We start from the raw sequence: 16714 nt of genomic DNA, 5'->3' as shown, positions 1-16714 counted from the left end.
AGTATCAGACAGAAACTCGATTTATGGTTGCCAGGGAATGCAGGGAGGGGAAGGTACAGAGTGAGTACTAATACGTACAGAGTTTCTTTTTAGGGTAATGAAAATGTTCTAAAATTAGACTGTAGAGATGGGTGCCCAATTTTGTGAATATACTAAGAAGTATTCCATCACACAATTTTAACAGGTGGACTTTATAATGTATGAATCTTAGCTCAACAAAGCAGTTTAAAAAACATAATAAAAAAAAAAGACCTCATCTGAGGGGGGAAAAAAAAAGTTTCAAAAATAAAGTTTCCCAAACTTTTACTTAATCAGTAAAACAAGGAAATTTTATGGCTCAATGTTTTGGCTTTAGTGTTCTTAGCTACTCTTAAAACTATGTTCCCAAATTCTAGTAAATACATTTTCCTCTTAAATTTAAAGTAATTTTTAAAGGACTGTTACAATGAGTTAAAGCAACTGTTCTAATCCTCACCAAAGGTCATAATCACCTGGGAGAACTTTAGAACCAACAATGACCAGAACCCCACTCCATAAAGATTTCGATTCAACTGGTCTAGGGAAAGATGTCAGTCAGCAGTGTTACTCCAGCAGTTTAAAGCTCTCCCATGGATTTAAGCATGCAGCCAGGATTGGGAATCGCCGATGTATTTTAACAGAATATGAAGCCGTGTTTAAAAAATCTTTTAGGTGAGGGCAAACCTTTTCTTAGGCAAAATAAAAAGCAGATATTAAAGAAAAATTCGTTTCTAGTCACATAACTATAAATAAAAAGCCACATAAAATACTAAATTAGTCATAAAACCAATTTAATTGAAGCTATAAAAAAAGAGGCAATATAATTGATAAAATAATTAGCAAAGAATATTTAGCATGTTTCAAAAGATTTAAAACGGGAGCAGGACACTTTACAAAAAGTTGTGTGGGAAATAAAATTCTTAAACTATAAGTAGAAATGTAACATTACAGAGTATCTTATAAAATACAAGGACAGAAATATAAAAGGGCTGTATATGCTCTAAATCTGAAAACTATTAATAGTGACTAGATATTTAGGTTTAAATGTACAGTTCCTGGGAATCAGAATCATATTACTATACACATCTTCCAAACCAGTAGGCAATATTTTCCAATTAACCATGAGTAGTATCATCTTCTACAAAGTCTTTGGCCATCTCTGCTGTGATCACATCAATATGACTAACCTGAAGAATAAATGTTAAAAACAAAGTCTGTTAAATCTTCAAGACAAAATCAATGTTCTCACTGTATAGAGTAATATTTAAAACACATGGCCTATCACCTATAAATTTTATAAATCTAGACAAATGATTCTAAAACACTGACGGTAAGACTTTTTACAATGGTGTTTGTTCAGTACATTTGTTTATAAAATATTCTTCATTTTAATACTCTGAAGATCCAGGTAAGTACTAAGTACTATTGAGCCACATTTTTTCAGTTTTTATTATTTTGCTATTTCAAAGAATCTTGAGGCTGAAGAGATCAAGAAGAGCTACATGGGCAAAATATAAAGGAGTGTATCTAACTGTTAAAAGCTGTGCACGAAATAGACAAGACAGGAAGATATTGTCTCTTAATGCCAATGAAAATAAAATCAATGCAATGGATGCTATAAAACTAATTGCTAAACTTCGTAGGCATTTGAAGGAAAAGCTTTTTCTTTACAAACTCATTGTAAGAGAAGCAACAACCTTCTAGGTTTTCTTTCATGATTTAAGTAACATAAAACAAGAATTTGACAAATATGAACTTAAATTTCATGTAAAAAAAATTTACCTTATTTCTAAACTTTACACCATAGAATTTGTCAGCTGACTCAAGCAGTTCAGGCCTAAAAGTAGTTGTAATAAATTGTGCATGTACGGCAAGTTCCATAATCATATCTGTAAAAAAGAAATAGTAACTTAATAAAACCCTTTTCTCAGATCTGAACATTTAAATATTATTTGATTTTATTTTATGAAAGAGAGAGAGAGAGGGAGGGAGGGAGGGAGAGGGTAGGAGCACATGCGTAAGGGGGGAAGGGGGGAAGGGGGGCAGAGGGGGAGAGAGGGAGAGAATCCCAAACAGGCTCTATGCTCAGCGTTGATCTTGATGCTTGGATCATGACCTGAACCAAAATCAAGAGTCGGATGCTCAATCCACTAAGCCATCCAGGTGGCCTTAAGCAGATCTGAACATTTAAAAAACTATCTTTACTCTTTACCTAAAATCCAAAACAGCCTGTGATTTTATTTTTCATGCATACATCTGCAAACGTTACCAACTTAATCTTTTAAATTAGGGGTAAATCTTTAGTCCACGAACTTACAGAATATGAAGTAGCAGCTACTTACCAACACAGTATTAAAAACGTCAGAGCAAAACAAGCTTTCTCACAAAAAAAGAACAACCAGGGCACCTGTGTGGCTCAGTCCGTTGGGTATCTGACTTTGGCTCAGGTCGTGATCTCGTGGCTTGTGAGTTTGAGCCCGGAGACGGGCTCTGTGCTGACAGCTCGGAGCCTGGAGCCTGCTTTGGATTCTGTCTCACTCTCTCTGCCCCTCCCCTGCTCATGCACTGTCTCTAAGATGAACAACAATAACAACAACAACAACAAAAGAACCTTCCCCTGCTGCCCACTTCTCCAAAGAGGTTTTGAGTTTACTAAAGATTAAATTTAGGTTTTAAAATACAGAATCAACACTTTATGCCAGGAGCTATTCAAACATTAAGAAAAGCAAGTTTTAATATAAGAGACTTCTGTGTGAAGTTTAACTGAAGTTAGGATTTTCAACAGACTCCAAGAAACACGTTGGCTTTTCACAAAACTAAGCTTTGTAAACTAGTCTAAAACTAAATTTTTAAAAACTTTTAAAAGAAATTTTATTTACTGAATATATACCCTGTCTAGTCCCAAGTATGTTAGGCAACAAGAAGTCACAATCAAAAGAGGCAAGCTATCATTGTTAAGTTCTCGTCCAGTATAACCCAAAATTACCTGACACAGCCTTTCTGTGCTGGGCATCCAGAGCCTGGTCAATCTCATCAAACAGGTAAAAAGGAGCTGGGTCACATTTCTGAATGGCAAAAATCAGAGCAAGAGCTACCAAGGATTTCTGTCCACCGGAAAGCTGTTGCATTTCTCTCATTTCGCCTTGTTTTCCTGTAAATGATACCTAAAAAAACCATTTAATTAGTAACCAAAAGGGGTAAAATCATAATCTCCTCCTAAAATTAAGTCACATACAACAATGCACCAATTTAATCTATAAAACATTCTACAAATCCCACTACGGTAGTACTGAGGGAAACTGGATATAAAGGTTTGTTACCCTAATTCCAACTCCAGTGAACTGGTCGACTGATGGGACACTGCTTTGTGACCCAGAACCCCTCTCACTTTCACCGCTTCCTTCTCCTTCATCCTGAGACTGACTGCCCTCCACGTCTCCTTTCTTCATCACCAAAGTAGCTTTGCCACCAGGTACCAATTTCTGGAATACTTCACTGAAGTTCTTAGATACCTTAAAATGAAGGAAGGAATGAATGAATAAGTGTCAATTCAAATATAAATTTTGCTTAGGTGGAACTGCACGTATTATTTCTTAAAGCAAAGACAAATATTTAAAAACAATCATAAATACTGTTTAATCTTAAAAACAAGAGTAACAAACTAAATTCTTTTAAGAGCCGTGCAGGATATTCTAGTTACTGTGTTAGAAAACTGTATGCGGGGATTTGTTCATGTGTATTAGATCCACCTATCAGTGGAAAAAAAACCTTTAAAACCTTTGCAAACTGAATAATAAACTAAAAGCTGAAGTTTTTGTCTTGTGTACATATTAACTACAAAATAGAAACATACCTGTTTGAAAGTTAACTGAATAGCTTCATATTTTCGAAGTTCAAGTACATTCATCAGTTCCATGATTGATTTGTATCCCCTATCCAATTCTTCTTGTCGTTTTATTAACTTTTCTTTTTGCTCAGAGAAATTTACAAACTGATCTAAAGCTTTTTTGTTAACATGGCTGTACTTCTTCAATTCTGTGTTGCACTGTTCAAGTTTTCGAAACAGCTATAAAGAGGAAAAATGTATAAATAAATTCACATGCAGAGAAATCTGCAACAAGACTTCACATTTAAAACCAAGAAGATTTACCTGTTTGAGGCTCAGCGTCTGGTACTTTTCAAATGCTTCCTGGGGAAGTGACCCAAGTTCACGAATTTTCTTCATGCACTCTTCTTTCTTCTTCAGCAGCATGCCTTGTCGATTTGTCATCTTTTCCAGTTCCTTAGTATCATGATTTATAGCATCCATGTGTTCTTTTTCCATATTTTTCCAGCGTTCCATACTCTTCTGAAGCTCCTTAATTCCAGCTTCTGTTTTATCAATGGAATTGTCCAAATCTAAAATGGGGGAAAAAACCAAATTAGGCCATAATACCTATTTTAAAGCTAGATTGTTATTTAACCAAAGATTTTAATGGCCAAATTTATCAAAATAAGTAGATTTTAGTTTTTCATAATGTTTGTTTAAATTTTACTGTGTAAATCTATGAAACACTTAATTCAGGACAAAATAGGAGTATACATTAGTCACTCAAGTATATTATTTCACATTATTGAATGTTTATGTTTATAAAAAACTAAAAAAATAATTTTCTTCTCAGCAACTAGGTGATAAGAAACTAGTTCGGCTATTTCACACTTCTGGCAATAAAATAATTACAGTCTCTCATAAAATTGTCACAAACATTTTCCAACAAAACAGAGATTACAATTTATAACCAACCCACTAAATTCCATCCACTATAAATTATTTATGCTGATGGAAAACAGAAAAAATATTAGTATATGCTTTTGCCTATTTGGGTATTTCATTGTGTAGTAAACAATTTTATCAAATAATCTAAATTTAACAAACTACAAAAAAATTTAATTTTTTAAAATGTTTACTTATTTTGAGAAAGAGCATGTAAGCAGGGAGGGGCAGAGAGAGAGAGAGGAAGAGAGAGAATCTGAAGCAGGCTATGTGCTGTCAGTGCAGAGCCCGACAAGGGGCTCAAACTCATGAACCATGAGATCATGACCTGAGCTGAAATCAAGAGCTGGATGCTTACCCAGCTGAACCACCCAGGCACCCCCCCAAAAATCTTTCTACTAAATAAAAATTCACCTTCTGATCGTGCCATAGTATCTTTTACTCTTTTATTGATTGCTTCAAGTTCTGAAGTTGTAGCAGTGAGAACAGTACCCCCTTCTGTCTCTCTCAGTTCATTAAGTTCCTGTAACATAAAAGGAACTTAAAACCATTAAACCACAAAATATGAATTCTGTTAGTTTCAAAATGTTATGACTTCAACAGTTTCTGATAGCGGTTATGTTGAATAAACATTCAGGAGAACTAGAAAGTACACTCTGTATAACTACAAATATTTACAGTATTCATTAAAAGGGGGAAAAAAGTAATATAATTAGAAAATTTCTCAGCATGGGACTACTACTGAGAAAACATTAATAACTAACATTTACTGATCACCTAGAATGTGCCAGGATAATCATACACAACAGGCATTACTGTTATGCTTATTTTTCACAAGAGGAAACTGAGGCTTAGTAATATTAAAGTACTTGCTTGCACAAGATCATACATTAGATGGCAGTGCTAGAACTCCAACCCAGGATAGGGGGGTCTTTCTGTCCCCAAAGCACATGCTCTCAATCAGAGCCACTTGTGTGTAAGTACTTTCAAAAGGTTACGGTCATCAAAGAACCCTCAAAAAAGAACATACCTGTTCCACTTGGTCCAAGCGTTTTCTCAAATTCTCATTCAGGTATGTCTCCACTCGAGTAATAATACCTTCTAATTTAATTCTTTCATTCAGCAACTGTCTGTTTTCCTAGAAAAAAAAAGTATTATCTGTCTACATAGGAATTCACATTTCCCACACAGGAATGCTGTTTATTTGCTGTCCTCTCCATTACTTGTGTTCAAATGAGCTGCAATCGAGTTTTACATCCTTCTAAAAAAGCCCTATATTTTCTTCATTTTTCTCTCTTATCTATTCAGAATGCTAAGTTTGTGTGCTTGGTTCATTTTTTTTTTCTTTTTAAAGATTTTGTTTTTAAGTTATCTTTATACCTAACATGGAGCTTGAACTCCCAACTCCAAGATCAAGAGTAATATGCTCTACTGACTGAGCCAGCCAGGCACCCCAGCTTGGTTCTTTTTATAAGACATCTGCAAAAAATACTTTACCTACTTTTCATTTTTTGGACTTAGTGTTTACATCTCCATATTCAAAAATCAAATGCTATTAAAATGTTTAATCAAAACAATATTATTACATGCGTAAAAGTGGTCACATCAATAAAGACAGCAAAACTAACAAGTCAATCTTACTAATAATAAATGTACATTAAATAAGATGGAAGAAAATGAAGATTTCTTGCATAATCCTAACATACCCAGAATGCTTCAGAAAAACCTATTTACTCTTATGGATATTAGAAGTCCCAGTCTCACATACCTATTTTCTCAAGGTTCCTTTTTTTACAATCCCTTAGTAGCAAGAAAATTTTCACAATAGCCAATTATTAATTAGAATTTCGTCAGTTGTACTTGCCTGCTGAAGTTGACGAATTTCATCATTGAGTGCATCTACTCTCTTCTGATCTTCCAGACTAAGTTGAGAAAGCAAGTCCGTTCCTAGTTCTGCTTTCAATGATTCTCTGGTGGACTCCATAGCATGCAAACTTGCCTCCAAACTTTGTAAGCTACGTTGCTATGTGACAGATCATACATTTATTAATAAAGGTATTAGTCTGTATTACTTACAATAGTGAAAAACTGAGAACAATCTATATTTGATGTTAAAGTGAACTAAATCATATCAACTCAAGTAACTATTAGGTATCCGCTAAATTTGAATAGAACTAAATAGCAGTAAGAAAAATATTTATGATACAATACTATCAGGGTATGTGGAATAAATCATATTCCATGACCAAATTGTATAAAAATCTTCTTGAATATTAATAAGAACAAAAAGAAAAGACTGCTAGAATGTTTAGGGTGGTATAGTTGGAAAAATCTTTTAAAAAACTGTTTAGTACTAGTGATCATCTAAACAGTTTTTGTCAAAACTGCTACAAGTTTCTGAGACATACGTATTATCACTTGTAATTCAACAGTAATAGTTCAGTTTCTACCCTGTTTTAATATAATCTGGATAAAATGCAACCACATATTCAACTTCATAAGCAGTGCTTAATAGACAAAAATGATTACTGACAGGACAACCAATATAACACGTGGTCCACCCCAATTCTAAGTAATTAAATCTGTAGTGAATGGGACATACTTACGAACCTTTGGCATAAAGGTTTTCTCTGACTGCTGCCTCTTCTCTTTGAGCATCTTCATTTCTGATAATATGCTATCTCGAGATGCTTTAAATTTCCTTTGCTGCGTCTCTATCTGCTGCATTTGGTTCATCAACTGATCAATTTCATTATTAATCCATATACAAGGCTAAGGAAAATGCGCTCTAAAAACATCTCTTAAAAACACTGTGTATCCCCTTCCTTTTCTTTACCTCCAAATAAAAGTTATTTCCTCAGATTTATGGACCATAACAATGCTGAATTAAATACTACACCAAATGTGTTTAATCATAAAGAAGCTTAAAACATTTCACCCCACCATTTCTCTCTCAAAATAACTTACAGATTTTCCTTAAAGTTACATATAAAATATATATATAAATATATACAAATTTATATATAATTTTACTTACATAATGTTTATAAATTTTATATATTACATATATGTATTTTATATATATTACATATATATATTATATATATTACATATATACAATAAATATATAAATTCTTGGGAAATCCAAGGAGAATCTAAATATTATCTTTTACATCTCTCATTCAAAAAATATTTACTGTGTAATCTATTATGTTTAAATCACCACATAAGGTAGTTATGTATGAAGAGGAGGCCTTGCCCAATGTAGACAAATAATACCACCTCACTGGATTATTAAATACAGAAGGTAGTGGATGTATGCTGTCAATATCCTCCTTTCTTAGTGTTTCCCCATGTTTTCTTTGTGCCAACATCTTACCAAATTTGGGCAGTTCTAAAGATGCTCTACAGACCCCTGCAGAGTCCAGACTAACATGTTTATTTACCTTTTTCTCTGTGCTGCTGCTTGCACTGATGACACAGAAGCTATAAAATCACTTAAAAAAACTGCCAGTTTCATTGAAGAATATCCCAATGATTCACTCACTCAGTAAAAATGATTGTTCTTGATGCTGGAATACCTATATATATATTTTTAAGTAATCTCTGCACTCAATGTGGGTCTTGAACTCATGACCCAGAGATGAAGAGTTGGATGTTTTACTGACTGAGCAAGCCAGACACCCATCAAGTACCTATATTTTTCAAATTGTGTGACATAATGTGAAGTACATACTGAGCACTTTTGCCTTACACCAAAGTAGCATGGTTATCTTAAGAAAATGCACAAGTACAACGCTCCTGCTGTGAGCTAAACTAGCCACTCGTTATGGAACACCAGCTTTATTTAAAAGAACGGAGAATACTGTTTACTAAGACTTGGACTTTGACAGCCATTTCCTCCACTAATACTAAATCTGTATCAAATGACTCTGAAGTAGTAAAATCGAATGCACATTTTCAACCCCTATATTTAACTTCTTTGCAGTATAATGGTATTACTGATGCCCCCAACCCTTCTTCCTTGAAGCAATAACCTGGTTTTCCTTCTACAATTCTGATTGATCTTCTTCAGTTTCCTCTGTCCCCTTAAATTTTAGTGTACCTCAGGTTCTTTGCTCTCATAAACAGACTCACTGCTATCACCTATTTAATAGCTAATCAAAGAATCAATGTTAAAATAGTTTTTTCCCCGTCTTCAGGAGTTAATAAGTTTTGACAAATAAGCTTCTATGCTTAAAGAAAACTCAAATATGAAGAATCTTTTTCTCACTGTATGTCTGTAAGAAAACACACCTAACATGCAAAAGATTATATATTCTAACCCAAACACAGTTCTCCACAGCAACACAGGACAAAAAGATATTTTCAATATTTCTGCGAAGGTTTTCATTGAGCTTTGCTTCAAGCTCACCTAGTTCTTCTTCTGCTTTTCTAACATCTTTCTGCAGTTCAAGTCTAGATTTCCTTGTGTCGTAATAACCTCCAGTGAGAGCACCCCGATGACTGACTTGGTCACCTACAAACAAAGCATAAGAAAGGTAGATATTCTGTATAACAACTTCTTTATTCAATGATAAATTGATTTATAATCAAACAACTATTCTAAAGCTTTGTTTATTTAATGAGAATTAGAAGGGATTTAAGTCAGCCTGAAAAACTTTTCCTTTCCAACTGTTAAAATCTTTGTTTAAAAAATGTGCCTTCTAGGGGCACCTGGGTGGCTCGGTTGGTTAAGCATCTGACTTTAGGTCAGGTCATTATCTATAAGCAGTTCAAGGATGTAGGCCCTGTCTCCGGTTCTGGGCTGACAGCTCAGAGCCTTGGGCCTGCTTCTAATTCTGTGTCTCCTTCTCTCTCTGCCCTTCCCCCACTCATGCTCTGTTTTTCTCTCTCTCTCAAAAATAAACATTAAAAAAAAAAAGTGTGCCTTTTAGATGAGTCTGAACATCTGCCAGAAAGGAAAGAAGTGCTAATAAAAACTAATGGGGACATGTCAACAGGACACAGGACTTGGGAGCTTGGAATTCCCACTGGCCATATTTGGGAAAATTTGAACAGCAAACAATAATGGCAATGCAGTAACACAATAAAAAAAAAAAGTCACGAATCACAGTGCTACTTAAAAAATAAAAAAAAAAGGGAAGAGGTTCTTCTTTACAGAAGAGTGACAGTTAGTAAATACAGAAACCTTGACAGAATTTAAGAATCCCGATTTGGAATCCCCCGGTGTATTAACTGAGTCAGGCAAGGGCTAGCAAAGGAAGCTAAACCATTGGAAAAAAGTTGTCAAGGAACCTGATATTCATGTTTTCTTAAAGGATAGTCCCACATATCACTTACTAATTATGAAGAAGAAACGGTACCTTTATAACTCAGAGATTGCTACTGGTCAAACTTAGCATGATTAACAGTGGGACATTGTGTGATGCAAGAAGTATACACCTTGAATGTTTAAATTGAATCTAATGATGAGGAAGCAATAAGACAAATCCAGAAAATGGAAGATTCTATGAAAAAGTCAATTTCCTGAGGGTATGAGAGAACAGGAGGAGCTGTCCTATATTGAAAGAATCCAAACAGAAGACATTCCATGCATCCTTGATTAGATCCTGGACAGAAAAATATTTTGGGACAACTAGGGAAAATTTTACTGTAGATACTTTTTAGATGATATTATTGGGTTAATGTTAAATTTCTTAGGTGTAACAGTTACGATACCTGTGGCCATTAAGGAGAATATCCTTACTCTTAGAAGATACACATACTTAACTTTAGAAATAAAGTATCATAACTGTATTTATTTTATAACTTATTCTCAGAGGTAGTTCAAAACGAAAAAAAATTGTCTATAGAGATAAAGCGGAGGGGGGGGTTACTTTCTTTCATTAACATATAAATTATAAAGAGAAGGAAAAAAATTAAAAAATGAAGGCAGGTAAACTTATACACCAGAGGTTCGTAACCTAGACCCTAGACTTCATGGATAAAATTCAGGAAATCCATGACTTGGTAGGAAAAAAAATTTACTTGTTTATTTTTATACTAACTTCAAAATGAAATTTACCAATTCCCTCTGTAACAAGAACTATAGTGCTAGTATCAGTACTTGTAACTTTGTTACCAGGAGAAATAACAGCTATTTTCTATATAACAGCTATAAGATTATACTTGCTGGAAATCTCAAAATATTGTTTACATGTATCAGTACTTCAAAATTATATTAGATTCACTGCTAAATCTTGTTTCTGAATACCTTCAAGAATAAATTACTATGTCATATTTGAAAAAATACTGTGATTACCATGCCAATACAGTTTCTTTAGTGATCCAAAGTATTTTATGCACTTAAAAACATTTTGAGAAAGGGTACACAGACTTTACTCAAGAGCCAAAGAAGTCCACAGTGCAAAAAAGGTTAAGAACCCCTACTATAGACCAAATGATTATACTTAAGACAGACATCAACTAAATAAAATTGTGGAACCTGTTTGGACTCTGACTTAAACCAACTATTTAAAAATGACAAAGGCACATGAATTTTGAAATACTTAAAACTAAAACTGAATTTATTTGTTCAAAGCCAAGAATTACTATTACAAACCTTCCAGGGTAATGCAGTCCATAGTGAAAGCACGTGCTAGCTGGGTTGAAACTTCCATGCTACGACAAATAAGTGTTTTCCCAAACACGTGTTTGAAAGCTTTGTCAAATCTGGGATTGTACCTCAGTTTACTTATCATAGGAATAGCATCCTAAAAATGAATATTTTGGTCAGCAAAAAGATCACAACACAGTTAATTAAAACATGCTAACAGAATTACGAATTACATCTTTATGAAATACAAAGAAACATAAATGCCTATTTCAAAACTATTTTTACTCTGAAGGAGTTAGAAAAATCATTCTACTGAAATATCTGGGAAACTGTATTCATGTACAGATTTTCAAGATCAGGGCATAGTGACAAAGAATTCAGTGGTTCCACAGTCAGTGGCACAAGTTCAAATCCTAGTTCTGACACTCACTAGATGTATACTTTGGACAAGCTGCTTAACTTCTCATTTAATAGTTATTTCACCTACAAAACTGTGATAATAGTACCTTCTTAAGTTGTTAAGACCAGACAAACTAATAATATGTAAAACACACAGGACAGCATCTGTCACATAGAAAGGCCAAATAAATGTAAACTAATAGTATTTCCTCAAAATGTTTTCATTATATATATGTCTTAGATATTCAGAAAAATATTTTTTCATATAAAATTTTCTTTTACACTCTTCTAAACTGTTAGAAAAAGACTTATAATTTTCACATTAGGAAATGTATCCTATACACAGAACAATGCAACAAATATGTTAGGCTTAAATCAATAATTATAAAGAGAACACCAATATAGCTACCATGGAAAACAAGAAATAAAACACCGCGGACACTTAGTAGTGTGGACCCTTTAAGAGAAGAAAAAAGAAGAAGAAAAAGCTGGACCCTTTAAGTAGCTTATAAGATTCTCACTGTTCCACCTAAGTTGTTATCATTCTCATAGACTTTCAGCTTTAACCTTAGAGGATAGAACCGTTGCTAATACATCAACATTCTGAAACCAAATACCCTCAAAGCAATTACATTTTTTTTAAGAATTGTATCTGAGGAATATTTTGAATCCATTTATAAATGTATACTAGCAAGTAACAAAAGCAACATTATGCTTTCAGGTCCTATCATCTTGGTAGACATTTTTATTTATAAGTCATTTAAAAAGCATATTCAGAAAACTTAGAATATATTCACTTCAAATGATAGTTCCTCAGGAGTTTCTTCTTAATTTTGTCACCTGGGATACTCTCTCAAAGTACCCTGTGCTTATGTATTTTAACATTTTACACATTTGCAATGATTTGTTTCATGTCTTGGCTGTGACCTGTCTCCCTTCCCATCCCTATGCTACATGGGAAGAAACCATGCTTATCTCACAGATCAGTGAATCCTAATGCACAGTGCCCGTGCACTAGCATGGACTAACCATGAGAAAAAATGACTTATTGAAAGGTAGACCTTCACACACACCAACTCACATTGGTCTCAGGATAGGCAGTATCCCTGACATCTAACTTGTTAAGAGGCAGAAAAGTGACCTCTCCAGGAAGATTCATTTTATTGAACTCCATCAAAATCTTCGTGCTGACTTCATCCGAATCAACAATGTGATAAAATAACCTTACAGGTAAACAAAACAAAACACATTTGTATTGCTAGACTTTAAAGTGCTATAAACATTTAAGCAAACAACTCAGTTTTTTTCTATGCAACCCAATTTGAACTGGGGTAGGGTGGGAGGGAAACTACTTAGAAAATTCCAATGGGGGTAGGGAGAGAACTACAATTAGGAACACTTAACGCCTACATCTTTAACCAGAAAGTTAAATAAGCAACTAGGATAAAAGGCAATGGGAGATATATTGTACTAAAACTCCAAAAAGCTTTTTATTCTTATTCCTTCTTTCCTTTAAAAATTCAAAATACCAAACAAAAACCTCACCTGTTGCCCGCAGTGACTTCCACGCATGTGTAGAAAGCAGGCTCACATTCGAAGTTATTCATCACAATGCCGTGATAGCCATTTTGAACATGCTGGTTTATTCCTTTCCTACGAAAGTGGTCCAGTACTTTGTTTATGCTGTCTATTCCATTTAAAATAGCCTGTTAAATTGTCAGAGGTAAAAATTTTTTAAATAATACTGCCAATGGCACCCCTCTGGTAAGAAATAAACCCATTACTCTACACGTTAAAAAATATTCCAGAGATTAAACTGAACACCCTCCCCAACAATACCTCACCCCCTTGAAAAATGCCAACTACATGAAATACTTTTATATTATGGGTTCTAGTCTATGATACTAATATTAAAAATAGGTTCTTCATCTAAACATCAAAAGTGCTAGAATTAACAGTATGGGTGGTAGTAAGGCTGCTTAAACAAGACCCATCATTTCAAATTTATAGGACAAGTGATTTGCACTCTTATTTACTACCTGGAACCAATGACTTACAGCTTGAAAACTAATATTCTTGTGTAATAACTGGCTCATTGTAAAGTGAAGTAATGAAAAGAACCTGCCCACCTTTCCTGTTGCTGCTCTAAGAAGTTGCTGTTTCTTTTCAAGATCTTCTCTTTTAGCAGCAAGCGCTTGCTGTTCTGCATTCTCCTCTCTCCACAAATAACTGATCAATAAAAATTAGACTGTCTTTAATTACAAAAGCATTAAGAATAGGCACCAACAGTATATAATTGAGGATAAAATACTGAAAAAAAAAATCAAACTTGAATAGTTCATTTATAACTTTTTTTTAGATTTTAAGTAATCTCTATACCCAACATGGGGCTTGAACTCACAACCCCGAGATTAAGAGTCGCATGCTCCACCGACTGAACCAGCCAAGGGCTGCTAGTTCATTTATGACTTAACGACCATTTAACACCCAGTAACTTGCATTACTCAAAAAAATTAAGGCATATTTTAGTCTATACTAACTTTCTTTCACTTTGTAATTCATCTTTCTTATTTTTTACTTCATAGTATTTTCTGTCCAGTTCTTCTACTCGAGCTTTGACTTCATTAAGATCCTGATCCAGTTTCTATGGAAATAAAAATAATTCAAATTTAAAAACCAATTTCATGCAAACTAATCCACAGCGACAGCAAGATCAGTCATTGTTGCTAGGGGATAACACAGGAGAGAGGAATGGGAGACGTGTTGGGGTGATGAACAGGCTTGTTATCTTAATTGTCGTGACGATTTCATAGATGTAAACACGTATCAAAACTTATCAAGTGGTACATTTTAAACACATGCAATTTATTGTATGCCAACTGTACCTTAATGAAGTTGTTAAAAAATCCAACTCTATTTTTTTAAAAATGTGTTTAGACAAGTGCACATCAAGAGAAAACATAAACCACAGAATGAATTACTCTGTAAAATACTGCTAAAATAAAATTAACTTGCTCACTAATGATCTAAACCTTTCTACTTGATAGTATACACCGCAGAATTTCAGAAGAAAAAATACATTCACAAATTCTCAAAATACCGCAGTCAATACTTTTCACACCACTCCTTCTACACATATACAATAGAACACAAGAGTTAGGATTATACTAAGAAGCAAAAAGTTATTCTGCATAATGCAATCAGCACTATAATATTATCTCTATCCAGTATAAAGGTCAGACTTCATCAGTGGAAGGAGTGGCTGAAATACTGGAAAATAATGAAGTTCAAGCTTGAGAAAGAATGAATAAAAACTGAAAAATCTTCGCTCATCACCAGGCTGTTTCAAAAAGGCATTTGTTGAGGTTGTTTCCATGAACTCAAGAATAATACATTTTCTTCATTCCAAGAAAGGACATGTAGCTATCACAGCTAAAAACTATACTAATCAATTTCCAAATAACTAACTACCGGGATCAACTTGTGCTTTCCATTCCCTCCATAAAGTATCCTGACACTGGAATTTTGAGCCTAGGAGATATTTTCTATTACCCCTGATCACTTTTCTACCAGTTGTTTGAAGTTTGTTTATTTATTTGGAGATAATGTGCATGTAAGCCGGGGAGGGGCAGAGACAGAGAGGAAGAGAGAGAATCCCAGGCAGGCTCTGCACTCTCAGCACAGAGCCCGAAGTGGGGCTCAATCTCACAAATCCATGAATCCAGAGATCAGGAGCTGAAATCAAGAGTCGGACGCTCAACCTATTGAGCCTCCAGGGGCCCCACTACCAGTAATTTATGATTACAGAACCAGTTGTGTTTGCTCCCACTATGTTTTCATTTTGTTGTTTATGCTGTGATTACATTAAATATTAAACTGAGAATATGAAGACAAAGGAAAGAGCTGTTTCTTTAAAAACCTGATTCAGTTTTGGATATACTTAAAGATGACTCCCTAAAAACTGAATTAAATGGGGAAATTAACTCTAAAAGACCAGGGTAAATAACTATATAACACATAAATGCATGTATTAACGTGTAATATAGAATACATAGCAGAAATAAGACTAGGGAACTGATCCAGATTAAAAAAGAGAACAGAAACATGACAACTAAATGTAATGTATGATCCTAGACTGAACCCTGAATTCTGTTCTCATCCAACTTTAAGGAGAACTATATTTACATGTGTGGCTCATAACAAAAAAGTCCCTGGCAACTCCAATCACTACTCATACTCAAACATTGTGGACTCTACATCAAAAGACTGGTATGTACTCTGGTGGGGCGTGTTGATAATGGGAGAAGCTACGCATGTGTGGGGTTAGAAGGTACATGGTAAATCTCTGTACCTTCCTCTCAGTTTTGCTGTGAACCCAAAAATGCTCTAAGAAAGTAGTCTTAAAAAAAGAAAGATTGGAAAAAAAAAAGATTAGTACATGAGCATACATTTGCCTGTTTAAACAAAATACTTAAGATATATATAAATATATGTATGTTTTACATGTGCATAAATATATGTATTACTCATAAAATATAAATATACATATGTATTAAAATTTTATGCATTTATGGCTTTTCTGAAAAATCAAAAACCAATTGGGTGCAGATCTCATGGGTAAGAGGGTTCTTCTGTGTATGTACATATATACCTACCTCACCCTACACTTACTTGTCCTAAACACTCCCTTCTCATCACTTCTATCACCCTCAAGTTATCTATATATAGCCACACATAACACTTACCTAAGCATTTTCCCCCTTTCTCATTTTGAATGTCACATCTTTTTTACTCTAGAAATGGTTTTATCTTCTACTTCAATTTTTAAGGAAATACTAAGTAAATATGTAAATTAAGGAAATTAAGTAAATATGTAAATAATGTTTAATTCATTTAGAAAATGTTGTAAAATCACCATTACTTTAACAAAAAATATATTCTGTAGT

General features: G+C 34.0%; 1 protein-coding gene across 1 annotated transcript in view; it reads right to left on the bottom strand.

The window, feature by feature from the left end:
- Positions 1–785: 785 nt before the first annotated feature.
- The window catches only part of SMC3 (structural maintenance of chromosomes 3), a 37821-nt gene continuing 21892 nt past the window's right edge, over positions 786–16714 (bottom strand). The window contains exons 14-29 of the mRNA XM_049645732.1: positions 14309–14412; positions 13898–13997; positions 13314–13474; positions 12850–12991; positions 11376–11526; positions 9138–9290; positions 7382–7533; positions 6636–6794; positions 5802–5909; positions 5186–5294; positions 4169–4416; positions 3872–4084; positions 3339–3530; positions 3005–3182; positions 1801–1907; positions 786–1205 (exon numbers count right to left, since the gene is read on the bottom strand). Of these exons, the coding sequence (XP_049501689.1) occupies positions 1134–1205; positions 1801–1907; positions 3005–3182; positions 3339–3530; positions 3872–4084; positions 4169–4416; positions 5186–5294; positions 5802–5909; positions 6636–6794; positions 7382–7533; positions 9138–9290; positions 11376–11526; positions 12850–12991; positions 13314–13474; positions 13898–13997; positions 14309–14412 (2349 nt within the window). The 3' untranslated portion in view covers positions 786–1133. The remainder of the gene's footprint in view (positions 1206–1800; positions 1908–3004; positions 3183–3338; positions 3531–3871; positions 4085–4168; positions 4417–5185; positions 5295–5801; positions 5910–6635; positions 6795–7381; positions 7534–9137; positions 9291–11375; positions 11527–12849; positions 12992–13313; positions 13475–13897; positions 13998–14308; positions 14413–16714) is intronic.

This window comes from Panthera uncia, chromosome D2 (genome assembly GCF_023721935.1).
Source record: "Panthera uncia isolate 11264 chromosome D2, Puncia_PCG_1.0, whole genome shotgun sequence".
NCBI classification, from domain to species: Eukaryota; Metazoa; Chordata; class Mammalia; order Carnivora; family Felidae; genus Panthera; species Panthera uncia.
The sequence above is the reverse complement of the archived record's forward strand: the minus strand, read 5'-3'. Positions and strand labels throughout refer to the sequence as shown.